Raw genomic sequence first — 27,055 nt, 5'->3', positions numbered from 1 at the left:
GAAGAGGCAACACACAGACTTTGAACACTTCAATAAACACAATGTAAACATTCACTTTAATGATGTTTCCTTTGTCAACCCCAAGCAGTGTGTGTTTCCTTCGCCTCTGGCTGAGCCATGACCAGCACAGTAGCAACAGCAGAGCACTGGAAGAATTTTCAATAGTCATCTGCCTGTTCTAATTTGCTTTTCAAGGTTGATGATCAGAATCATTACACTGCTTGCAAAGAAATCTGTTTCTGTGAATCTGACCAAGTCACTTCTCTTGTTCTCACACTTAGCTTCCCAGCAGCCTCGCTGAGTTAATTGAACCAGAAGTGCCAGCAGCACCAAGCTCTACAGCGTCACAGATGAACGATATCTTAGAGACGAATCTGCTATGCCCAAAAGAAAGGAAGCGTACACTAAGTCGAGGGGCTGGTGTATTCTGCATGGGGCATATTCTACACCTTGGAGGGGAAAATGTTGCCTTCAACTAAAAATACTTTTATTAGTGGGGAAACCTACAGACTAACAATACCAAAGCGAGGTCGACTGGTCCCTTTAAACACGGACCCCTAACGTGACATCACCAGATTACTTGTGCAACTTTTAACTTTTTCATTCAGGTAATTATTGAACTTTATTATTTAAAAGGTATAAATTTTAGAATTCATGTCATTTTACTTGATGCAAACTGAAAAAGCAGGGCTTGCTATTTCAAATGTATGGGTTTTTAAAAAAGATAAACGGTAACATGAAGCTATTCTCAAAGTTTTGAATAAACTTAAATATATTGAAATATTCCCCATATTTTCTTTCAGTGAGGGAATGTGAGCTATTGTAGGTCCAATGTCTAAAGAGCCCTAGACAACATTCTGGATATTTCACTGGAATGACATTCCTTGTACTAAACTCAACAATAAAACCAGCAGAGAAAGGAAATTCCCAATTTGATAACCGACAATTAACACTGAACAATACAAATGGGATCACATTTTTTTTTTTTTTTTTTTTTGAGATCTGAAGGAAGCAGGTGATATTTTTTGAATAGGGGAAAAAAAACTCCACAGTTTTAAATTATAGTCATTAATCATCTGCTTGTAACCTGCAGAGGGCACTCAAGTGCCTTGAAGAAAAGGTAAACATTTTTAATTTTTTAAATTATCATCATTACTAGTATTTATCAAAAATGATTTTTTAAAAACAGAAACTATCATCTAATAAAGGACACTTAAAGGAAACATGCAGTTTGCAAATTTGCACCTCCTATAGGAAAACTCTTATCTCCACTCCTGGGCATTCGGCCCTCATCTGTTAGGGCTGGAGCATCAAACACTAAGGCACACTGGTGTCAATCACACAAAGTATCCAGGGCTTAAGGAAAACCTAGACCTCAGGGTATCATGCTTACAGGGCAGGTATGAGTGGGAGTCATGCCACAGTGCTTCTGCAGGCTACCTATGTTACACCATGTCACAGGTATAAAACGGGTGGTGAAGAAAAAGGCAAGCTACCAGCTCTTTAAGGTTCTTAACTATTTTCTGAGACAAACCTCATAGGACCCTTAGCAAGTTTCATTTCATTGAATCTTCAATATTGTGAACTAACGCTGTTTGTAGCGATGTACGAACAGATGACTTCACAATATTTTTCCCGAAACAATGCTGAAGTGGCTCACAGGTAAACTCAGCTACACAGGCATGGAACACATTGCAGAAACACAAATGCCTATGTTGAATATATGTATATTCCATAACGACCTCACTATTTATTACATGGAGTAGTTAACTACTAAAAACATGAGTTTCTTAGCAACATAACTATGGAATCTTGACCTTTGACATTTTTTTCTATCTTCCGAAGTATTTGAAAACTGACGATTAAATTGGAACCACAGGAGGCCAGTGTGCCACAAACTTATGTATGCATTTCTTTGAGTTGTTTTGATTTATAAATTAGTTACAAAAGGTTTGAGTCAAAAAAGCGTAAGAAATGATTTAAACAGTAACTTTTATTGTAGATTGCTACTAGGAAAATGAGCAACTACATAACATTTATAAGAATGTTTTGTCTTATTTATAAAGTTAATCATTGATTAAAAAATTAAAAACAAATTTTGTTACAAATAATGGTGTGTGTATTATGTATCTATGTATTTATAGGACATGAAGTATACTAAAGGAATAAATCTTTAATTTGACATCTTGAAAAATAAATACTAACACTGATAATAGTTTTTAAAAATGAATTCTTTGAAAAACAGCATGAAATACATCTGAATTTTTTTTCTTAGAACTGCACAGACATTTCAAAGTCTAAATATATGGAAGAAAAGATAAAGCAAAAGGCAGAAAACACTTAAGAGAATGACTGCTCATGTACTTCGGCAATGATACCAGTTATGGGGAAATGAATGCAGTTATTATTTTAATGAGAATATAAGGCTCTATCTACTTCCTCATGAAAATAAAAGCTAACAAGATTGTGTGCTACATGTCTCCCTAGCTGGATTTCTTTACTACACTGAGTTTTTTCTAGTGGTCTGGGGGTGGCTGGACTCGAAGACACATGAAACACAAGTGTTTTTCAGCATAACTGTAGCCATTCCTTTGATTCTTGGGTTATCTGGGGGCAGCGAGCATGCACTCTAGCACACGACACAAACAAGAAGCTGTACTTGGAATGTAGCCTTTGTTTTTTTCTCTCTTCAAAGCCTATGATTCCTAATATCATTGATAGGCAGAGCAAAAAAGAAATGTTTGTTCTCTTATGTAAGAAATAAACTTCATTTGGTATTCAATTGACTTTCTAACTTAGCAGGCAGGACTTTGCATCTTCAAAAACTGAGAATAAATTGCATTCTTGGCCCTTGCTTTAAAAGGTTATAGAGAATAAACGCACGGGCTGGTAGTGTTCTAGTGATCTCCCTAATCTCAGTTGCACTTTGTCAGAACGAGGTAACTGGTAGTTAAGTGAATACCCCAGATCAAAGGGGGATTAATCACCGACTGAATCCTTGCTGAATCAACCTGTCATTCAAGAAAATTATTTCCACGGAACTTAGCAGAGGATTGAAGGTATTTGCATAACAGCAACCAACATACTTCAGCCAGGTTAAAAGGTTCAGAATTCATCCCATGTTTAGCTTTTTGCCTCCTTCTCCTTTCAGCAGCTGGGTACAATGGTTTCTAATCTGATAATACAGCTAACTATCTAAATGATGTCAGAACAGGAAAGTATTGCAAAGTTTGGATGAGGGATGGATCAATTTCACTTTCAGCAACTCCTAAATCTGATTTGTTGGAATTTAAGATGTAATCCTAAAAAGTCCCTTAAACCTGAGGACTGTTTATTAACATCCTTTTTTTGACCTTTGTCTTAGAAACAACTCCTCTACTAGGGCAGCAATCCCCGCAGAGGAAGTTCACCTAGCTACCTCCCAGGGGCAGTGGAGGAATCTGAATGCCTGTTCAAGTTTTTTAAATATTGTTAACTACAATAACAGAAAAAAAAATCAGCAATGGATACTATGTGTCTGCTGCTAAACAGCACATGAAATCAAAGACCACAATATTGTAACAGTAGAAATACTAAGATGGCATGAAAAGAAAAAGATTTTGAGATAGGCTAATGTTTAAATAAAATTTAAAGACTCGTAAGATTCCCAAGGAGCCTATTTACTTTTAATTTGAAAGGCTCAATTATTTAAAAGTACAAAACATCCCCACTGTTTAACTACTACATTGTGGGCTTTATAATATTGCTTAGTAAAAAAAATGGAGAACAGGTATCACACAAATCATGACCCATCTTTTCTAGAGTTCATTCTCAGATATTTAAAACTTTCTTTAACCCTTTGGGTTGAGTAAGAATAATTACAGCATAGATATCAGATTTCATAATCACATTTTGGCACTAAAAGGGAATTTAGCAATATTGTATCTAGAGCAGGTCTGACACCATCCAAATCTATCACTGGAAGTCGATGCTCACATTCACTGCAAATGCAAAGCACCTTTCAAGTTAAAAAAATGAAAAGAATAGCTATCAAAGAAAATGAATAAAATCCATAGTGAGATAATTTTTTAGAAAATGATTGAAGTTTTAACCAAAGAAAGGACTCTTAGAGTGTCTTATAGCTTAGAATAAGAACATGTCAATCACGATTAAGCTTCTGGAATCGGAATCCCTTTGAAATGCAGCTGTTTCTTCTTTAATTGTGGCAGTGGACTCTGAAGAAAAGAAAGGTCCAGCCTTAAAGATGAGTAAGGAATACAAAATAGCTCAGGATTAGTTGTGGAGTTCAAAGGTCGCTAATTACACTAAGGAGTTCCCAGACACAGGGAAAACATTAAACAGGTCACCTACCAAACTGGGAACAAGCTTTGTCTTCAGAAATTATCCTGAAGTGACAGGTTTCTAGACAAAATCAAAAGCATCAGTGTGCCCAGCTGATCTCAATGGGATGAAATGTGGGCTGGCTTTTAGTTCCTAGTGTTGTGTCAGAACGGAATGGCAACAGATGGCCTTGGTTCCCCATCACGCCACGCTTTTCTAGGAACCCCTAGATTTTCCCCCAGGTTTCTAGAAATGTCAAATTAGAGGTCACTGGTTTTTCTAATTTGTTTATGAAGAGAGTTTGCCTCAAGGATTATATACTGAATCTTTCCCTACTCACTAGATGAATGTGTCTTGTCTACCTTAGTATAATTTGCTAAGTATTTATACAATCAAAATTTCTAAAAGGCTCTACTAATAAATTGAAGTAAAATGTTGAGCTTTGAGATGAGGAGTGAGAAAAAACCATTATGGGACAATGTTTTCTTCTCACAGAAGAATTTCTACTGCTGACTCCCTTCGGGTCAGTCGGGACAGCAAGCACTGTCCTTGTCAGGCAGTTACTCCCTCTCCTGACTTAGGATGACTGTGAAAACAGAACTCTGTGCTATGATAATGCTTTGCAGGCAATGAGGGTTTATAATGAGGGCTGACCCTAATTAAAAAATTGATTTTGAGTCCTAAGTTTACACACACTTTCCCATTCAATGATTGAAACTCTCCTTCAAAGAATCAGCAGCTTTTTCTAAGCTTTTTTTTTTTTAGAAGACTCATTTTAAAAAAGACAAAAAAGAAACAGAAGCCAGGATAAATCTAATTAGAGGTCAATCTGCAAGTCCTATTTTCTGTTAGGCTTCAGCTGGAGTCAGCGAAATTCTCAGGATCTTTAGATTTTTTTTTAAATGGTCGCTTGAAGTCCAACTTGACGAGAACATACTGCTCTGAAGCAGGATATGTGTAATAGGAGAAATAGGCAGAGAATAAAGAGCATGGCTAGGTAGTTTGGAAGGAATCAAGAAGATGGTAAAAAGAAATGACAGGGACAGATAAAGAAAAAAAATGCTACATTAAATAAGTGTAAATGATACTCATGAAAAGGTTTTTGAATATTTACCTGAGTTCATTCATTATCAGATTTTAATTAAAAAACAAAACAGAGAGTATAATACCCCAAATTATTTTTAAAACCTTGTCCCAGGACACTAAACATCATAGATGACTATGCTCCTCTTCTGAAGTTACTGCAGTCTTCTTAGGTCGACTGGCATCTTAGACACACGTCATTGTGGCAGATTACCAAGTCAGTTAAAGGAGCCTGAGAGGGGTTAGCGTCATAGTTCAGTTGGTAGGGTGTTTGCCTGGCACGCATGAAGCTCAGTTGGACCCCTAGAAGGACATAAATTGGACATGGTGATACACCACTGTAATCCCAGCGCTTGAGAGGGAGTTCAAGGTCATCCTCAGCTACACAGTGAGTCCCTGGCAGTCTGGGCTCCACGAGACTCAGTCTCAGAAAGAAAGTAGCTCTAGAACATCAAATAGAAATATACAGGCTTTTTATTGGCCAGGAGGAGAGATGTGATGAAGAGTGGGTTACTATTTGAACATTATCTTCACTGGCTACTTTGAAAGAAAGGATTTATGATTATTTTAACCAGATCATGGGTATTCTGTAAAAGCATGCTGTTTGTACTGAGGTTTGGATAAGCACATAATTTCCTTGTAAATCAACTACAAACCACAGGACAGCTGCCTGAGACTGCACCAGGAGAAGGCTGAGCTCTTACTGAAGGAGGGGGTTCTGATTGACTAGCGCGGTCTGCCCCACAGGATGCCACAATTGGCCCTGTCTTGGCTGGGACTGAGTCTGGAGGCCTGCCACAGGGACAGGAAAGAACATATGGCATGGAGACCCAAGACTGATCCTAATTCAAAATGAATCACTACTTTTATGTGTTCTGAGTCATACTGGCATGAAGACAGAGGGTAACAAAAAATGGAGACATTAGCCTTGAAAATATTCTTTCACATTGTATCAGACTAAAACCGACAGATATGAATACATGTAAGAAATAAAAATACTATGATTTTACTACAGAATGTTACCATCATCTAAATCCTATTTGACTATGAGAAGATCATGGTAACAATGACGCATATGTTACTGGAGCACGTGCTTTAGAATTCCAGATGTAATAGTCAGAAGAAATTAGTTTCCGGTCTACAAAAGGAAAAAGGAAAGAAATTAATGATAAAAATGTATAATTTTTAGCAAAAATCCAATAAGAGAACAAAGCTATCCGTTTTGAATTTGTGGAGTACAGTCATGTCATGGTAATAACTATGAAGTATTAATATTTATTTTACTCTATTGAAGCTTTATTGCTACTTATATCTCATTAAAATGAGCTCATGAATATTTGGGCAAACCATACTGGAACTTATATGAATCTCTTATTTATACCAAATGTTTATTTCCCCTACATCTCAAATTGATTTTTTAATAAACCATTCTGGGCTATACAGTTGAGACTTTATCTCAATAAATGAGTAAAGAAGTAATTAGGTATGTTACTGATGTATTAAAAAACAGGTATATCATAGAAACTTTCTATTCTTTATTATACTTTCTAAAATGTTTAGTTAATATTAATAAAATACTTAAACATATTTTAGTTATCTAAAAAGATAACATTTTTTTACAGATCAAAAATACTCATCTGTATTTAGACACAGTGATGATGGTTTAATATTACACTTTCATAAAAGAACATATACACTGTGAACATGCCTTCATCAAGTCATCTAAAAACAGCAGGACTGCTAGGGGACAAAACACAGGGGCAACATAGAGGTCAAAACACTGGCTTATCTGAGATGCCTAGATTCTGTTTTTCTGAAGCAGTTTCCCAGTTTTCAGGGACAGTCTGGTCCTAGCCTTCCAATTTTTAGGGACCTTAATCCTAGTTCTAGAATATAAGTCTGAGGCTAGGGGTGTAGCTCAGTGATCGGACACTTGCCAGGCATACATGGGGCCTTGAATTGCAGCTGCTCAAGCTCTGCCCAAACCAACCAACAAACAAATGTACCTAAATATGAGAACTTTTATAAATTGGATTATTCCAATCTAGATAATCTGACATTTTTCTTACCCCTACCTTTACCTAGATACTTACTTCTTTTATCTACTCTTCTATGCCACCTGTATGTATTTGATCTGAATTAAACAATTTTGTTTTGTTTTTCACATCCTGATATATTCATCTAAAAAATATGTGGCAGGAAATCATCTTTCTATTGCTTGCCACTGATATGACAGAGAAGGTGCTAAATAATGCTTACTGGCTATGGCATTTACTAAAAATAATTTAAATTTTAAAATGATAATTTATTACTTATTAAATCTTATGTTAAGCTAAATGCTCAATAAATACAATCTATTCATATAAATCATAAGGTATATATTGTCATTTCTACTTTATTAACTTTATTACATTAAAAAACCTAGCATGTATGTTGTGTGTGTGTGTGTGTGTGTGTGTGTGTGTGTGTCTGTGTATGTGTGTGTATGCATATGAGTGTCACAGGACAACTTTTAGGAGTCAGTTCCCTTCTTCCATTGTGTGGGTCCCATGGATAGAACTCTGGCCATCAGACTTGACAACAAACGTCTTTATCCACAGAGCCATCTGGCTGGTCCAGTCAGAATACAGTCTAAGAATGGAGTTGTGTGAAGGGAATTTTAAGTGCTTGTGAGAAAACTCTAAGAAAACAAGACAAAAGTCTTGTGACCTCAGTTTCTTCAAAAAGATGTAATTGTTCTTGGACTGTGCTTTCATGTCACTCCTGGGTGTAGTGGATAGGCGTGAGTTGACTTTTGATTATTCATTACAACTGGTTATTGTTATTGTTTATATACCACTATGAAAAAATATGTTTTTGCCAATGTGTGGCTTGTCCTTGTGATTGTACACTTTACTCATGTGACCTCTCTTAACCCTCTTAAATTGTCTGATGCTCTGAATAAAGTTGGCTATTGCCTGAAGCTTTAGTCCACCTCGTTTTTTAGGCTCCTCTCCCATGTCCCACCGCCTTTAGAGTGCTAAACAGTCCCCTACTTCTTCTCCTTTATAAATGAGGACACTAAAACGTTAAGACGTTGACTAGCTTTATGAAAGTTACATTCACTGAAAACAGACAAGAGTTTAATATAGCCAGAGCAAAGCAAATCTATATATACTATATACTAAAGCCCACACCAACTGGGTTCTACTCATCCAGACTGTATTTGAACAGAGGTCAGGGGGCAATATAAAGTTCACAAAGGGTTATGTGGGAGTGGACTGAATCACAGACATTTTTATAAAATGAGATTATTTTCCAATCTCCAAGTTTCATTACATTTTAATTTTGCCTTAGGTAGTGACAACATAGTACCATTTTAATTCTGTTTAGTTTGAACCTGTACAACTTACATGCACTTATTTTTGGTTTTCCTGATGCAAAAACTTGAACTGAATGCTGATCTGCATAACATCCAGTGAGTGTATAATCTGAGATCCTGAAATGAAGCTAGGGAAATGAGAGAAAGAGTCAACTGAGGAGGTGATTGGCTAAGAATCTTCATCACATTTTCCCCTTCACAATTTTTAGAGTGTCACCTGATAGTTCACAAACTTTAGACCCCAACAGTAAAGTACAGTTGTGAAAACACACAATAAGTGTGTGCACACCCCTTTGTACTAGTTCCATTTCTTTGTGAGTGCTTAACTCGTACAACTACTCACTACTGTGAAGCCTGGGCACACAGTACAGCAGAGCGTGCATCACACCGTCTGATAAATTCATGTGACAATCTTTTTTTAATTAATTAATTTTTCTGTGTATAGGTGTTTTGCCTGCATGCATGTCTGTATCTGATGAAGGCCAGAAGAGGGCACTGGATCCCCTGAAATTGGAGCTACAGAAGCTGGTGAGCCATCACATGGGTGCTGGGAATTGAATCTGAGTCTTCTGGAAGGGCAGCAGCAGCAAGTGCTCTTAATCCCTGAGCCATCTCTCTAGCTCCAATCATACTCTTTTATATGTAGGGATGTATATGTTGTTTAATAAAGCACATAAATGCAATCACAACAGGAAGAAGTATCTGTTTATCTCATGCTTGGGGAAATGGCCTGCTCTACTTGTTTTTTTTTTTTTTTGATAACCAAAATCTAACTTTACAGAACTGTTACCAAGTTATCCCTTCCCTCATCTCGAAAACCTTCCTACAATGTAACCCACAGCTCCTGGACTCCACTGGTGATGTGGGGTTATCACTGTGAACACCAGCACTGCACTGTGCTGTAAGGAGGCACTAGTACCTTCCTAGTCTCCGCTTTCTGTGGTTCTAATCTGTGCTGGTAAACACCTCATGTAGCAAGATCCTGCTCTTTTCAACACCCCTCCCTACACTAAACCAAGGGCCTTGCACATTCCTGGCAAGCCCTCCATCTCTGGGTTACATCCCAAGCCGTATACTTTTTTCTCCTCTCTTCTCTGCAAATTTCTCCCATTTTGTGTTTGTGCATGTGCGTATAATAACTCTGAGATTGTAACAATCTCTTTCTTACAGCAATTCACAGAGTTTGAAAGCAAAGAGCTTATGTTTGCATCAGTGTTATAATTCGCAGTGCTGGAAGTTATGTAGACAACGTCCATTTCCATATTTATTTTATGCTTTGGATCAGACTAGAACTGATTAAGGGAAAGAAATAAGTAGAAAATTCTAAAAACTACCCTTGCTGGGCACACAATGTAGTAACATTCCATATTTTTTCTGAAAAGAAAAATCAGGAATTTAAATAATAAGCTTTCAAACAAGATAGTAGGCAAAGTCAGAGCTCGCCTAGAAAAATGAATTCTTAGCAGTGAACCCCAGTCTCGCTACTGTTGCTTTCATAGATGTTTATCTTTCCGCTTTGACTTCGCCAATAGCATTCTCTTTTCCTGTAAACTCTGTGGTTATTCCTTCCATTTTCCTTATTGATTCTTCTGAATCTTTCCTTATTTTCTTTTGTTTATATGATCTTATTCATTTCCTTGCATCAAGTTTTTCTTTTCAATGGGTACTCCTAAATCCTTATATATGGTGGATCTCCCATGTGAATCAAATTCTAGGGCTTTATCTATCTATTGTACACTTACATTAAGAAATGCTGCTATTACCAGGTACACATATACATATATATTCAGCAAATATTTAAGTACTAGGCACTGGACTAGATGTTGAATATGAAACAAAAAAAAGGAATAAGACCATACAGTCTCTGCCATCATGCACTTGCCTTGAATCCATTGCAGATTAACACTCATAAATGAACCATTTTGAAAAGCTAAAACATCTACCAAAGGAATAGGAGATGCATGCCCTCTATATTCCCGCCTAAATAACTTGTCCTTCCTATGTAGAACTTACATTCTAAGCACCAGCTTCTGAAACTGTTTACCTCTTTTCACTCTCTAAGTCACTTTAAAACATACTATGTTTATGCAAGCATGTACATTATGTGTGCTGAGTTGTGTGTAAGCACAGGCACATACATGCCATGTGTGGATGTAGAGGCCAGAAGTCAATGTTTGAGAGCTGGTTCTTTCCACCCTGAGTTCCAGGGACTGATCTTAGGCTAATGCTTTCACCCACAGGGCCATCATGCCGGCCCTTAGCTCATTTTTCAGATGAAGACGTTAATTAACCTTCATGCTTATCTTGTCCTCAGAATTTTCTTTGGCTAGAAGGACTCATGTTTTCTCTGAGACACCAAAAGCAGTTAGTTGTTTTTTTTTTTTTTTTTAACTCTTTGGGAGCCCGCCACCCAGCTCCCAAATAAAAATATGGAGACTTATTCTTACTTATGAATGCCCAGCCTTGGCTTGTTTCTAGCCAGCTTTTCTAACGCAAATAATCCTGTTTCTCTTTAACTATGTTTTGCCTCTGGGTTTTCACCTTTATTTATTCTATATCTTTCTTTTCTTCTTGCTTTGTGATTGACTGTGTGGCTGGACCCTGGTGTCCTTCTCTACTTCTCCTCTTCTTGTTCCTCCTCCTTTTCTTCCCTAGATTTCTCCTATTTATTCTCTCTGCCTGCCAGCCCCGCCTATCCTTTCTCCTGCTTAGCTATTGGCTATTCAGCTCTTTATTAGACCAATCAGGTGTTTTAGACAGGCAAAGTGACACAGCTTTACAGAGTTAAACAAATGGAACATAAAAGAATGCAACACATCTTTGCATCATTAAACAAATGTTCCACAATATAAACAAATATAACACACCTTAAAATAATATTCCACAACAGTTAGTACTGATCAGTCACTAATCCACACTACTGAAAACACTCTAGAGATCAAGGGCTGCATCTTATTTTTGAACACAAATATAATTTGATAACTAAGAGTTGGGTAGTTTAAATTGGAGTGTTTAGGTTATTCTTAACTACTTCCCTTACAATTTGAGTACTTACTGAAACAGAAAAATAACTACTACTGGCCATGTGTGATGATTCATGCTTGTAAACCAAGTGTCTAGGAGAGGCTGAGGCAGGAGGCTCCTAGCCTGAAGTCAGCTAGTGTTACATAGAGATATGGAGACCAGTTTGGGCTATGGCACAGATCCTGTCTTTAAAAAATAAATAAATAAAAGAAACACAGAGCACCCCCCAACAAATGGTTTTAAAAAGGAACTTAGCTACACAAAAAGTACAAAAGTTTTTTTTTTGTTAGAAAATACTAAAACTCAAATATATATGCAGTTTAGAACTAAGTTAAGGGGTTCTAATGCAATGTTTCATATATTTACCTTTACATATGCTGTATTTCCAATGCAAATATGATCAAATGGCTGCTTGTTATGGCCCTTGACTCCAAAAGTTAGAGTTCCAGAAAGACTAATTTCCATTGATTTGGGGAACTTCTGCCCTAAATCGCAAATGTACAAATCAATTATTCTAAAACAGAAGATTCCACAGCAAATGAGAAAAAAAAATCAATAAACAAAATCTTGCTCACCAATAATCCAGACCAATAAGCTTTTTTCTCGAAATACCTCAAGTTGGCCAAAACTAACTTTGTATTCCAAATGGGTAATTGGACCTCTTTAAAAGAAAAAAAAAAAAAAAAAAAGGAAAAAGAAGAAAATAGAAAAAAAATCTCAGATATAAGTTTTAAAGCGATGAGCCAAATCTTATTTGTTTTTAATATCACAAAAGCAGATCTGTACTCCTACTGCAGAAGAGAATGAATAATGAACACAGATTTTAGAAAACAGCAGTCATCACATAAACATTTATAGTAGCTATATATATATATTATATATATATATTAGCATTATAAAATCATATCACAAAAACAATTATAAATATCAATAGATTATATCACATGCGTTGGAACAGCATTAAAATTATGTTTTACTAATTAAGTACACTTTGTAAAGAGCTTCACTACAGAATACATTTTCAAAGTAGAACTGATCTATGCTCTAACTGACTAATTCACCAGATTGCTGATGGTTAAGACTGATTTATATGTAGACCTCAGAGAAACTATAGCAATAAAGCCAGTGGCACAATGGTCCTAGAGGAAGTTACAGATTTAAGCTTGAAATTTATTTGCAAGCTTAAGTGGAAAAAAATGAGGCACCATTTAAAGTTAAATAGATTCTTTTTGCAACCACATTTTAGCTCAGAATCAGTATTTATTTGAATATAAAATTATTTAGATTTTAAAAATATGGAAAATGAAGAAGACACTTTATTGTGGGGCAGTAGGAATCTAGTAGAGAGGACAGCAACCATGATGCCATATTATTCACCCTACCTGTTGTAAAAAGGTATATGAGCTTCACAGATTTCAAAATTATTTTTTACACTTTCATGAAGTTTTAAATTAACTGTTATTTTTAGTTGTGCTTCTTCTTCTTTCACGTGATAAGAACCCAGTATTGGTGGGACAGGGACCTGAAACCAGACACAGTTCTTAATATAATTTTCATGTTGATGAGTCTAAGATATAAATGCTGACAGGGAAAAAGAGCTATACTTTATAATTATTATACAGGTATGGCTTTAATAGCTGGAGGGCTGTTCTCCATTGCTTTCACAACAGCAGTGGTGTATCTACATTCATCCTGAGGGCATTCTTCTACCTCTCTGAACAGAGACGAAAGGTACCTTACAGTCCATACTTGTTCCTACTCTTGCTCTTGTGTGTTCTCACACCTGCAGCCCAGGTCATCCTTTACGCATCCTGCTAACTGTTCTGCTCACAGTTCCGCATATTCCTTTCCTATCTCATGACTGTACTGTTTCTCCTTTCCTGCCCCTAGCTCAGCAATAGCTTACCCGGGCATTAATGACTGACTGAAATTTTACGCTGATGTGAGCTAATCATCTTATTGGTGCACACAGGGAGGTTCTCACATGTAGGTCCTAGAGCTGTAAGAGCATTGCAAACAGAGAAACCCAGAGACAGGGAGTACTGGGGAAGATGGGAGACAAGGGAGGCTGTCAGTGTAGAATGATTTTAACGTTGGTTCGAATTCTCGGGTAGCCTACATCTGTTTCTTCTCTTGAATGATAATAAGAATTTCTGTTGAATTACCAAAATAAATTACTTCTAGTCAGTCTGGCTTGAACACGATTTTCTAATCTGACTGGCTAATAATTAGGACAAGAGACAAATGACACGTTATAGTAGAAAACACGCCAGCTTCTGGGAATTTGGAAGACTTGGGTTCAAACCCAGGCTGTGCCACTTACTGGCCAGAAGATTTGTTCAAGTCATTTAACCTCCCTAAGACTTTCACCATCTATAAAATGGAGATAATAACATCGACCTTAAGATGTGTTGAAATTCCTAGAAAAAGACACACCAAGTGCCTAGGATAGCGTCCAACACACAACACTCACGTCATGAGCACAGATAGCTACGGCTCATCTTACGTTTATTTAGCTAAGATTTTGGGGGATTAGAGTTATTTCCTGTTTGTGTTTAAAGCCGGGAGTACCTGAGAGGTGTAGTGGCATAAGTTGAATGACTCGAGAGGCGGAGTGAATGGGAATTTGTAAGGCCCACTAAACGCAGAGTCGTCCATTGTGTCAATGCTACTGGAAGTCAGAATGGCAGAATCGAGAGAAGTCACACAAGGGTGAACGATAATATCTTGGAGTGGAGAGCCGTTGGTGGGGAGGTTCAAGCTGATGGTGACATTTGGCATGATTCCTTCCAAATCACACTGGAACGAAAGCAGAAATGAGTGTTACCAGGCGCTTACATCAGTGCAGCTTGCCTGAGGCTTTTCTGAATTCAAGTCACTTCTGCAATTTAACTTTTCTCTCTAGGCATTATTCTCTTTGTTCTGTTTTCTGATGGACAATTGGATACAGTTAGCCAAGCCAATGGTCAGAGGCTGCACAGACCCCCTGGCTCACCTTTAAGGCCCTATAAAAGCTAGTTCAAATCCACTGGTTCCTCTCAGGCACCTTTGCAACCAGGCCCTCGCAATGTTACAGCTGTTATCTGACTCGCTTTCCTCTAGTGGTTCTCAACCTGTGGGTAAAGACCCCCTTCGGGATTGAACAACCGTTTTACAGGAGTCACATATCAGATATCCTGCATGTCAGATATTTACATTACATTCATAACAGTAGCAAAATTAGTGATGCAGTAGTAATGAAAATAACTTTTGTTGGGTGCTCACCACAACAACAACTGTATGAAAGGGTCACAGCACCAGTCACATTGACGAATGGTAATTCAACTTTTGTTACATTGAATCCAAGATTCAGACACTTCAATGGTTCTTCTTTCATTTCATATACTTTGAAGCCTTCCATTGTTTGATTCCCATCTAACTCTAATCTTCTACCCCTTGATTTATGTTGCAAATATATAAAAATTCTGCATCTTGTTTTCTGAATAAACCATATTGTCTTGTATTTCCATGTGCACCTTAACTCCTGCGAGTCCTTGCAGGTGTGTTTTCTCCCTACATAGCATTTCACTTAGTCTGGTGTGATCACTGTCTGGATAAAGGCATCTGCAGCAAAGCTTGACAGTCTTGAGTTTAATCCCCAGGACCCACCTGATAGAGAACCAATTCCCCCAGGTTGTCCTCTGACCTTCACATGGGCGCTGCGGCATGTGCACCCATACTCATACCCCCCCATACACACAAAATTAAAGGTTTAAAAGAAAGCCGTGTAAGCCTAACACTGTACAGTCTTACTGAGGGTCTCCTTTTGCATGGAGACACAGGGTCTTCTTCCCTGTGTGACTGGGTTAGTTTGCCAATGGTAGGGTAGCTACGAGGGATTTCACTGGGAGGAAGATAAGACAGCTCCATAGGTCTGTCCATGAACTCCCATGTCATGGCTAGCAGGGCCAGATGGAGTACTTTCACAGCCCTCTCCTTAAATTCTTGCTTTGAGGTTCAACAGACTGAAATGGCAGTTCACAGACTTCTCTGTGAACTCCTCTACCAATTCTGGTCTCCAGAATAAAGTCTTAAGGGTTTTGTTTCTGTAATCAAAAGAAAAGATTTATTCCCCAGCTCCTCTGGTACTTGAGAAGTCTTAATGTCTTTACTTCATAAATCTACACCAACAAACCTTACTTGTGTGTGTATAAATGTGGGCGTAGGGAGAGGGGTGTACTCAAGGTCTTCTTCTGTACCTTCATTCTAACTTGACATTTACTTCTTATTTTATTTTTAATTATGTTCACGTGTGTGAATCTGTGTGTGGGTATGTGGAATGAGTACAGTGTCTGTGGAAGCCGACCAGAAGACAATGGATCCCCTGGAGCTGGAGTGACAAGCAGTAGGTTGTGAGCTGCTTGGTGTGGGTGCCGAGAACCAAACACAGGCTTTCTGCATGAGCAGTAAGCACTCTATTTGCTGAGCCATCTCTCCAGCCTTTACTGGTAAAGTACTGGATCCCATTAGCCAAATGAGCCATAAGAGTTCGTTCAGGGGCGTTGTTTGATTAGACACAGAATGTGTAATGGTAGGCTCAGCAGGCAAAATGCTTAGGTCTAGATGTATACAGTCCGCACCACACAGTGACTACCTGTCACCATGTAATTTGTGCTTCTATTTGTTTCCCTCCTGCAACTTTAAGTTCTTTCAAAGCAAGAGCTGTTCTGTGCTTCTTCATATATCCATTGCTATTCACAGGAGATCCTAAAAATGTTTCCATTTTATACCCCTTTTCTAATTTTGAACCTTATCTCTTCCTCAATATTAATATAAAATCTTTCACTTTGGAAGGTTTTAAGAGTCTGTTTAGTTTTATGGTTTGTGTGTTTGCCTGAGTGTATGTATGTGCATCACATGCAAGCAGGAACCCACAGAGATGAGAAGAGGTGTCAGACCACCAGGAACTGGAATTAGAGAGTTGTGAGCTGCCATGTGGGTGCTGGGAACCAAATGCAGTCCTCTGCAAGAGCAGCAAGTGCTCTTAACCACTAGGCCATCTCACTTTGTAATGTGTGATCTACCATCTGACACATATGAATTCATTAGTGTTTCTGCTTCAGATTTAAGTACTTCACCAGTAGGCAGGCATTCTGAACTGTGCTGGGGTACAATCAGTAGCTTAGAAGTATCTTTTTGTCCTTTGTGACAATTACAAGAATATCAATCAAATCTCAAATTTGAAAGTTAAGATGACAATCTTCTTAATAGAGAATTTAAAAACATGTTCTATATTGCATTTGTATATTAGTAAGAATAAAAAGTTTTGCTTTTTGCTATTTATTGAGATAATAAACACAGATATTTAATAGTAAATAGTATTAAAACTTAAAACATCCTTTATGTGTAAAACATCCTAGCAGTGTATCATTCGCAATGGGATCAAAGGCACTGCACCACTATGGAAACCTTCAATAAGTTACCCACTATCTAGTCACTTCTAATACCGTAAGTACAGGATGAGGATTGCCAATCTAGAAGGAATCTCTAAACTCTTTATTAAAAGTTTAGCATAGATGAATCTGGACCTCAGAACTATAAAAGCAGAAGGCACATAAAAGGTTATCTTCCTTTAAAATGATAAATGATTTACAAAATTATGTGACTTTGTAAGGACCCAGGACATTTAGAGGTAAAGGACAACCTCAAAGAAACATTTAGTATTAGGTTGAGGTGCACTCCACCATCCCTCCTCACTTTAGAACGTGTTTTTTAGAAAATTACATTGATTTATTTTAGTGTATATGAGCACGTATGTGTGTTTATCTACGTGTATAAACATGTACGCTACAGCACACATGTGGAGGTCAGAGGACGACTTGTGAGAGTCAGTTCTCTCACCATGTGAGAGTCCAGAATGGAACTGAGATTGTTGGCTGGAGACACGTGCCGTTACCGGCTGAGCCATGTCACCAGCCCCTCCTCCTGACACTAACAAAGATTTCCACTACGGTCATTTGAACCAGCACTAAGGCATCAGCTCACACTTCTCACAAACAAGAAAGTGGGGTCAACTTATCAATGAACAGAGGAATGTACACATCATGTTAATCACAATATATATAACATCTGGGATGAAAACATAGTGACCTTTCTAATTTTTATTACACTGAACTCATGAGAAAAAGTCTCGACTACTTTAAGAGTGATGAATGACACAGTCCATGATTGTCAAGCGTCTTAGAATAGAGGTCCTAATAGGATGAATAATTTGAATGCGATTTTGGGCATGACAGAAATTTTTAGCATAGGCAAAACTTTTAGGTTACTTTAATTAGAAGAGTCAATTTGCCTGTCTAATTCTCTTCTTAAAATTTACTATATTCATAGAATTTATATATAGTAACTAAACATTAAATTTACAAAGTATACAGAATAAAGGGCTACAAAAGATATTTGAGAATACTATTAATATATACATGAAGTGTTTAATTGGAGGACTTTGATCATTATTTATCCTGACATTAATCACTGTTATCTCTATTGATGTTTCCACTGTTTTCCCCATTTTCTAATTTTAAAACAGATAAATCGACTATTGAGTTATTTAAATAAAACAAGAACTCTTGTTATTTGATGTAGTCAGAGGACCTGTCAACTTCATCTACTAGAGAAATGGAAGTGAGATGATAAGTATATTCATAAGTTCTCCCCAACTACTCTTTTCCTGTGGTGGACCTGATTCCACATCTCTTCAGTGTGACCAGACTTAGTGATTGGCTTTGCATCTAAGAAACAGAAGGAAGTAGAAATGATGCCATGTGGCTTTTCAGAATAAGTAGTAAAAACAATAGCTTTGAGTCTTTCTCTTTCACATACACACAAACATACACTATTTGATCTGAAAGAAGCCAGTTACCAAGTTGTAAGGATACTTAAGCAGCCAGTGGAGAAGTCCTATGGAGTGGAACAGAGGCCTCCTTCCATCAGACAGTCCTGACTTGACAGTCATGTAAGTCATGTTGCAAGCAGGTATTCGAGCCCTACTCAGGTCTTCAGATGATAATAGCTCCCACCAACATCTTGACTATAGGCTCATGAGATTCTACACTGAAGGTTCCCAGCTAAGCTGCTCCTAAATTCTGACCCACAGAAACTATGAAGATAATGTCTATTTTAGAGCAATGGTACAATTCATTATATAATAGTCATTAAGTAAACAATTTGTAAAAGATACAGATAAGGATAACAAGCATATCATTAAAAAAATTGTAAAATACAACTGTAAATTTTACTGTTCTTCAGTGTTAATGCTGTGACAAAACAAATCCTGGAGAAAAGCTCACCTTGCAAGCGACTGTTCCAACAACTTGCCATGTGTCTGCTATATCCTGTTTACCATACTGCATGCATTTTACTTTTTCACTGATAGAAATAGAAATCTGTGGTTTTCCTTTGTATGTTCCAACTCTCCATGCTGGCTGTTTTTGTGGCTGGGTCACAGATGAGCAATTAATACTAGTCAATGAATTCTGCAAGTTAGCATCCAATAAAGTACCCAATGGACAAGCCTGCAGAAGCAAGTCAGGCAACTGACTCAATTTTGTGTTTAGGTCAGTGTCATTTTTCTGACTTGAGTAAAGAAAATCCTGTATCCCAAAAAGCAGTTCCAAGCCTTGTGAAATTCCACTAATGCTAATTAAAGATGGCCGAGGGGACAGAGCTTGTTCAACTAGTGGAACACTTGCATATATCATATCATTCCTCAGAAAAGCAATGACTGGCCAGAGTTCTTCACCTCCTACTAAAAGTCCATAGACAGATGATTTATTGATGTATGAACAGCTATCACGCCTCTCCACGAAGTCTTTATCATCATCCAATAATCTAAGTTGAAAGAGTAATGCCTTAAGAAAGGGACCATCTTCAGGTACAGGAACATAACTCAGTCCATTCAAGATTTTGGCTCTCTTTTCAACAGTAGGATATCGTCTGTATTAGAGAAACAGAAACATTACAAATGATTCTTCCAAGTAAAATCAATGAGAGAATTAAAAAACTTTAAAATAGAAGGCAAACAGTCATAATTATAAAACATAAAGCAACAAATAACATACACTACCAAAGGAAAAAACCCTAAACCATTAAACCTGCTGGCTTATGTCTGGAACAAATGCTTCATATTTAGTTTGTTATCTCAAATGATAAAATGTACCACATACTATGGAAAATGACTGACTCAATTTAATTAGGTTTTTGAACAGGTAAAGTACATGTTTCTAATTTAAAACCTTTGTTTTTCAGTCACTCAGATTTCCTCTTGGTAGATGTCATGGTTAATCTGACTGTCAACTTAGTGGGATTCAGTGTTATGGGATATTTGAAATACAAGTAGAGAGACACACAGGAAGGAGTAGGGAGGGACTTCGAGATTCAGGGTCTTTTTGGTTTGAGAGTGGAGAGATGTTTCTCTTGCTGGATCTCTAGCCAAAAAGGAAGGTCAGCTGGTTGCTTCTTGGCTTTTCTGATCTAGCAGGTTGTCACCCCAACATCTGATGCCTGAGGCTTTACTGGTAACTAGAACAATAGAGACTTAGTTAAATCCTATACTTGGAGGCTACTGTGGGGCTAGAAATCCTGCTACGCCGCCATCTGACTGGCAGGATGCTGACTGTGGCATGGTAGGGGGCAGACAGTAGTTAAAATAGCAGTAGATTCAGGTACAGCCACTAAGCCAACAGAAAAACAACTTAGTCTGCATGGAGATAGATCTCTGGATATGTCTGTGGGACATTCTAGATTAGGCTGGTGTTGGAAGTTCCACCCTGAATACAGGAGACCTCATTCCATGGGCTGGGGTCCTGAACTGACTGAAATAGAGAAAGAGAGTGGAGAAGTAGCATTCCTTGCTCTCTGCTTCCTGACTATAGAGCAATGTGACCAGTTGCCTCGAGGTCCTGGACCATGACTTCTCCAACCTGATGGACTGCACCCTCAAACTTTGAGCCAAAATAAATCCTTTTTTTCTCTTAGGTATCTATAGTAAGTTTTTTTTTTTTAATTCCACCTTAGATTAATCACAAAGAAGTAGTTATATTTAACGCTCTAAACTTTTAGATTCATTTACTGCAATGATACTAATTTACATAATGAATATCAGATGTCCTGAATGTTCTTACCAACCCTTGTAAAAATATGAAAGATCATTTTAGTAATAATGGCTTATTTCTATGGCCCTGGAAGATATTTAGAGATAATAAAAAGAGGAAAATCAAATTAATCCTTTACAGTTTATGCGCTCTGGGTAGAATGTAAATTTACTAATCTATCTGCCCCCATCACAAAATAGAAGATGCTTAGACACTTTTGGTCATTTATAAGAATCCATTCATCACATCTACACCTTCCTCAAGGGCTAAGGACTGAGTCACTAGCTTATAAACAGAGTTTTTGACTTTCAACAAATATATATTTTCATTATTCCTTTTCTTTCTACTTTTAGGTCCAGAATAAAGCTATCTATTAAACTACTCATTTTTTGAGTAAATAAGCAAACTCTCTGTGATGGTTCTTCTTGGTTGTCAACTTGATTATATCTGGAATTAAAAGCCTATGTGTCTGAGTATACCTGTAAGGGAATTTTTTCTTCTTAATTAAATCATTTAAAGTGGGGAGATCCACCTCTAATCTGAGCCACATCTTTGGCTGGCAGTTTATAATAAAGGTCATGGAAGAAGGAAGCTTGTTCTCTTTGCCTGCTTCCCTTCAGTCTTGCTGAGAAGTTCATTCCTTCACTGGCATTCAAGTCTACTTCTTGTAGATTCTAGTGCATATGGAAGACCAGCTGAGGCATCCAACCTCATGGACTGAACAACCACTGGACTCTTGGACTTTCTATTGGTAGACAGCCATTGTTGGACTAGCTGGACCACAGGCTGTTACCTACTTCAATAAACATATATGGACGGACGGACGGACGGACAGATACGCGTGCACGCGTGCACACACACGTTCATTCTATCAGTTCTGTTCCTCTAGAGAACCCTGACTAATATACTCTACTAAGCCTATTTTCTTATTTATAAAATAAATGATAGGTCAAGGGGTATATGTCAGTGGAAGAGAATATCTTTCACATGCATGGAAGATTAGGTTCAATCTCCAGCACCAAAACCAAACAAATAAAAGCCTAGCAAATGGATAGGAACTACTAAGACTTTTAAAAATAATTTTCATAACAATATTTTTCTCGACGGGTGGTGGTGGTGCACGCCTTTAATCCCAGCATTCGGGAGGCAGAGGCAGGCGGATCTCTGTGAGTTCGAGGCCAGCCTGGTCTATAAAGTGAGTTCCAGGAAAGGTGCAAAGCTACACAGAGAAACCCTGTCTTGAAAAACCAAAAAACAAAAAACCAATATTTTTCTCTAATAACATGGTAATGTTTGATAATAAATTTAATGCATTAAAATGATCTACTAATTAGTGGACGCTTACTTAGATTCTTATGTATTTTTCTGATTGAAAAGGGGAAAAATCAGCTAGTATACCATTAGTGACTTGTCATACTCTCATAGTTGACAATAAAGAAAATAAACTAATCTGGGACCTTAAACAATGTCTCAATATGTTTAAAATTTTGTAGGATTGCTTAATCTGTCATTCTAACTAATCTAGGTTTTGTTTCATGTTGTGAGATATTTTGATTGCACTCTGACACTCCTGAGACTGCCCAATAAAGTTATACCTTGAATCAAGGGGTGGGGCCAGTGACTAGCTGACCAGAATTGGCCATAGAGAAGCCAGTAACTTGGATAGAGAAGATGCACAGGAAGGAAAGGGCAGGGACTAGAGTTTGAGCTCTCTTAGTTCTGGGACAAGACGTATCTCTTGCAGTATCTCCAGTCTAAAAGCAAGGTCAGCTAGTTGCCACTTGGCATCTCTGAGCTAGCAGGTTTTCACCCCAGTCTTTGACTCCCGAGTGTTATTAATAAATAGAATGGTAGAGTCTTAGATTAAACCTACATATTGCAGCTATGGCAAGCCAGGGCCACAGGACCAGAAGTCTGGCCAGGCCATGGTACAGCAGATGATAATTAAAATATCAATAGATTCATGTGCAGCTGCTAAACAAAGAGAAAGACATCAGTTTCAAGACAGGATTCAAGCCTTAAGTGTCCCTATAGCTATGGATGTAATACCAATCAGAGGTGCACTTAAGCTGATACTATAAAACAAGATTGTTGTATGAAGATCATCTGCCCTCTTGTATCATAAATGATAGCCACTACTCTTTGGCATGTATGTAGAGAATATGCAGTGGGGTGTGGCTATTTCCTCTGGGTTGAGGTAGAGTAGCTCCTGGGTATGATGACCCAGGAACCTCTCAAGGCCTCCTCTCCCCCAAACACCAACTACTACCACACAACAGGTAAACAACTGACTCAAGTGACTTTGGCTGGTGTGTGTTCTTGTGAGTCACCCATGCTCCCTTAAATAATCCCAACAAACACACTGGTTTGCCAATCTCAATTTGAATAGATTCCTTTGGTCTGTTATTGTCCTTTAAATCCAGAGTTATTACACATTTCTTTACATCTTTCCAGAAAAGGTTAAGGAATATATGTTAATTCATATCTATTAGCCTTAACATCAGCTCCAAGTGGTCAGAAATCTGAAAATGGAGAGCTTTACAAAACTAGCAATTTATTCAATAATACAGAATTAAAGTGACACATAGATGAATCCTGTGAGACACTCCCCCACCCCCATTTTGCTACCTCCACAGAGATGTAGTGTAACTCACCTAAACATATCTGAATGTGTCTTCTAAAGTATATAATATACACTACTGGGAAAGCATTCTGAAAACTAATATGACCTTTTAAAATATTTATTTTTGTTATTTTTCTTTTTTCTTTTTTTTTTTGGTTTTTTTTTTTTCGAGACAGGGTTTCTCTGTGTAGCTTTGCGCCTTTCCTGGAACTCACTTGGTAGCCCAGGCTGGCCTCGAACTCACAGAGATCCGCTTGCCTCTGCCTCCCGAGTGCTGGGATTAAAGGCGTGCGCCACCACCGCCCGGCTATTTTTCAATTATATATAGAGAGGGGTGGTTATATGCATTTGAGTGCAGATGGCTTTGGAGTCCAGAAGAGGATGTTGGGTCCATTTGGGGCTAGAGTGGTGGCTGGTGAGCTGCCTCACCTGGGTTCTGGGAAGCAAACTCTGCTCCTCTGGAAGAGCAGAGCATGTTCATAAATATCAAGCATCTCTTCAGCCCTGCATGACTTCTTCAAAGGACTTACTTTTTCAGTTAATGAAAGTCTTACACCAATTACAATGCTAAGATACAAGTGTATACACATAAAATCAGAACATTGGCACAAAAAGGACAAAGTAGTAGAACAGCGATAGACCAGTGTTTATATGAAGGACTATAGCAAGCATCAATACTGAGTCAATGGAGAAAAGATATAGAGCTTACGTGATGATGTTAGGAAAACTGTCAAGTAGTATAAAAAAAAAGTGTATTCCCACTCAACACCATATCCAAAGCTGTACAAGTGGACTAGAGGCTTAAATATAACAGATAAAACTATACAGAATGGATAAAATAGTATCTCTGGGAGGTAAAGGTAATTCACAGAAAAGGAAACTCAAGACACTAACAAATATTGATACAGAAAAATATACAAATAGAAATTAGACCTCCTTTGTTGGTAAAAATTAGAGTAAGAAGTTGGTTAAGTACAGAAATCCACTAATTCCTAATGAATGTGATGGCATTCAGGGAAGCTGCTTGTCAATATTTTGTCAAAATCTGTATAGACATGTCCTAAAACCCTGTTTGAGGATGTCTACTGTAGCACTGTTCTGAACGGGAGAGGCAGCTTGAATCTATCACTAAGGAATGTGAGTGAAGGAATCCATATATTCCTACGGATCAAATATCTAGATCTGCAGTGTCAGATATGGTAGACGCTAGGTACACGTGCTATTTAAATGTAAGCAAAACTAACAGCTGAGGTCAGGCATGGTGGTTGCATGCCTTTAATCTCAGCACTCAGGAAGCAGAAGCAGGAGGATACCTATGAGTTTGTGGCTAGCCTGATCTACATAGTGAGTTCTAGGTCAGCCAGTGCTACACAGTGAGACTCTGTCTCAAAACAACAACAACAACAACAAAAACCTAATAACTGAGTTGCTCAGTCACACCACCCATACGTGCTTACTGGTTTCTAACATTAACATAGACTTAGAATCCATCCCCTTTCTATCATGCAGGAAGTTCTAGTGTATGGTGCTGCTTTCCAAGAATACAAAGCTACTCAGTCAGACAGAGGCTTCTCAGAAATACTGCCAAGAACAGAAAACAACTCAAAGAATGACAAATGGGATCACATGAAATGAAAACCTTTCTGCAAAACAAAACTACAAGCAAAATGGAGAGAGAGCCTACAGATTGTGGAAAAGCACTTAGCCAGCTATATTTCATAAAGGGGTTAATGTCTAGTATAAAGAACTGCAAACACTAAACACACACACACACACACACACACACACACACACACACACACAAACTTCCAATCAATAAATGGTAAAATGAACTGAATAATCAGTTCTGAAAAGAAGAAACAAAAATAGCTAAAACATATATTTAGAAGAGTGCATGAATGCCGTCCATGTTTTAAGTTACTATATAGTCCTCTCCATCAAATTATTTTGGTAAGATATGGCAAAGTCTTAAAACCGGACCGGATCACTTATGTCACCCAGGAAAAAAGTGAGTGTAATTTAATTTTTCATAGTTCCTTCTATTTTGTTCAACCACTAAAAACTACAAACGATAATGATTTCTAACAATCGCGTATACTGATAAGACGAAAACAACAGTATCGCTCAACAAGGAGATTCCGTAAGCATGAATTAAAATGTTCTGAAATAACTTTGCCACTGAAAGTTGAAAAATCTGAAACACGTTTAGAGCTCAGTAAGTATTTTTTCCTTCATCATTTCTGTACCAATCTTGCACAGATGGAATTCATTTTAAGATACAATAATACTGTCGGGCATGGTGGCCCACACCTTTAATTCCAATACTCAAGAGGCAGAGACAGACAGATCTCTGTAAATTCGAGGCCAGTCTGGTCTACAGAGCGAGTGCCAGGATAGCTAGGGGGTATTTTTTGCCTCACAACAACAACGACGACAGAAAGATACAATAATAGTAATATTAGAACGCATGTAGCAACATGGGTCAAGCAACTCATTCCTTACAACAATGTCAGATAAGGATAGCACACAAAGCTTAACTTGCCCTATGGCACTCAGCTAGCTGGCAGATCTGGGATTCGATGCACCACAAAAACTGCGACATGATCCCTCCTGCGCCCCATCATGCCCGAGGACCCAGACGTGCAATTACCTGGAGAATCTGACGGTGCCACCGAGTGGAGTTCCCGGTTCGTGACGTATGAGCCACAGTGCCCGCTGGGCCATGGTAAAGCCACCGAAGGATCAGCTCATCCCCGAAACTAAGGTCACCATCCAGCCAGAGCAGACGGCCCTGCGCCGCAAGAGCTCACGGGAGAGGCTCGCTCTTCCCGGTGAGGAGACGCAAGTCTCCCGGCCCCTCCAGGAGGTCAAGACACACCGGCGACAGGTCCTGGGAACCCGCACCCGGAATCCGGGAGGACGGCGAGGCTCTACCTCCCACTTCCGGGATGGCGGCCCGCGAGGCTCAAGGCGCGTCGCTCGCTCGCTCGCTGGCAGGCGAGCGTCTCCGCGGCCCGCCCGCCGCTCGCTCCCCTCGCCCGCCCCGCCAAGCCCGCCGGGCGCGCGCAGCCCCACTTCCGGCGTGCGAGGCGGTGACAATGGGAGCGGCGCGGGCGGCGCCGGGAGGCAGCTGACAGGCGTCTGGGGCTCCGCTTCATGGCCGCTCTCCCGCGCAGCCTGCGCCGTGTGAGGAGCCGGGCAGCCCGCGGCGGTCGGCAGCCGGGGCCGGAGGCCGTCAGGCCGAGCTGGGACGTGCGAGCCGCGCCGCTGAGGCGCAGCATGTGAAGCGGAGACGGCCTCGAGCGCGGGGCGAGCCTCTCAGCCGGCCGGCATGGCCACGACGGCCGAGCTCTTCGAGGTGGGTCCCGGGGCTCCGCGGGCGGCGGCGGGGGAAGGGCGGGGACGGAGCGGGGGGTGCGGGGGCCGCCAGGACGCTGGGCCCCGCTCGGGTGGCGGGGGGTCCCGACGTCCTGGCCACCGGACCGGAGGAGTGGGCTGGGCTGAGTCAGGAGCCCC

General features: G+C 39.0%; 2 protein-coding genes across 3 annotated transcripts in view; one reads left to right on the top strand and one right to left on the bottom strand.

Annotated features, from left to right (window-relative positions):
* Nucleotides 1-1,974: 1,974 nt before the first annotated feature.
* Ap5m1 (adaptor related protein complex 5 subunit mu 1) lies at nucleotides 1,975-26,593 on the bottom strand. Of its 2 annotated transcripts, XM_042284760.2 has the most exons (9): nucleotides 26,190-26,593; nucleotides 19,114-19,759; nucleotides 14,360-14,587; nucleotides 13,171-13,310; nucleotides 12,364-12,449; nucleotides 12,155-12,273; nucleotides 8,796-8,892; nucleotides 6,427-6,541; nucleotides 1,975-5,706 (listed from the first exon to the last, which is right to left on the bottom strand). In XM_042284760.2, the coding sequence occupies exons 1-8, from the start codon at nucleotides 26,261-26,263 to the stop codon at nucleotides 6,459-6,461; spliced, it is 1,473 nt and encodes a 490-aa protein (XP_042140694.1). In that variant the 5' UTR covers nucleotides 26,264-26,593; the 3' UTR covers nucleotides 1,975-5,706; nucleotides 6,427-6,458. The 2 variants fall into 2 exon arrangements, with proteins under 2 accessions (XP_042140694.1, XP_042140693.1); XM_042284759.2 differs by having other exon boundaries at nucleotides 1,975-6,541.
* Nucleotides 26,539-27,055, top strand: part of Exoc5 (exocyst complex component 5) — a 56,302-nt gene continuing 55,785 nt past the window's right edge. The window contains exon 1 of the mRNA XM_076544891.1: nucleotides 26,539-26,897. Within this exon, the coding sequence (XP_076401006.1) occupies nucleotides 26,871-26,897 (27 nt within the window). The 5' untranslated portion in view covers nucleotides 26,539-26,870. The remainder of the gene's footprint in view (nucleotides 26,898-27,055) is intronic.

This window comes from Peromyscus maniculatus, chromosome 9 (genome assembly GCF_049852395.1).
Source record: "Peromyscus maniculatus bairdii isolate BWxNUB_F1_BW_parent chromosome 9, HU_Pman_BW_mat_3.1, whole genome shotgun sequence".
Classification (NCBI taxonomy): domain Eukaryota; kingdom Metazoa; phylum Chordata; class Mammalia; order Rodentia; family Cricetidae; genus Peromyscus; species Peromyscus maniculatus.
This window is presented reverse-complemented; position numbering and strand designations above follow the sequence as displayed.

Coding starts and splice junctions, on each gene's coding strand:
- Ap5m1 (XM_042284759.2), bottom strand. CDS start 26,263: ATGGCCCAGCGGGCACTGTGGCTCATACGTCACGAACCGGGAACTCCA. Junction 14,588..19,113: donor TTGGAACAGTCGCTTGCAAG/GTGAGCTTTTCT, acceptor CTTTCGTTCCAG/TGTGATTTGGAAGGAATCAT. Junction 8,893..12,154: donor GAAATACAGCATATGTAAAG/GTAAATATATGA, acceptor TCATTTCCCTAG/CTTCATTTCAGGATCTCAGA.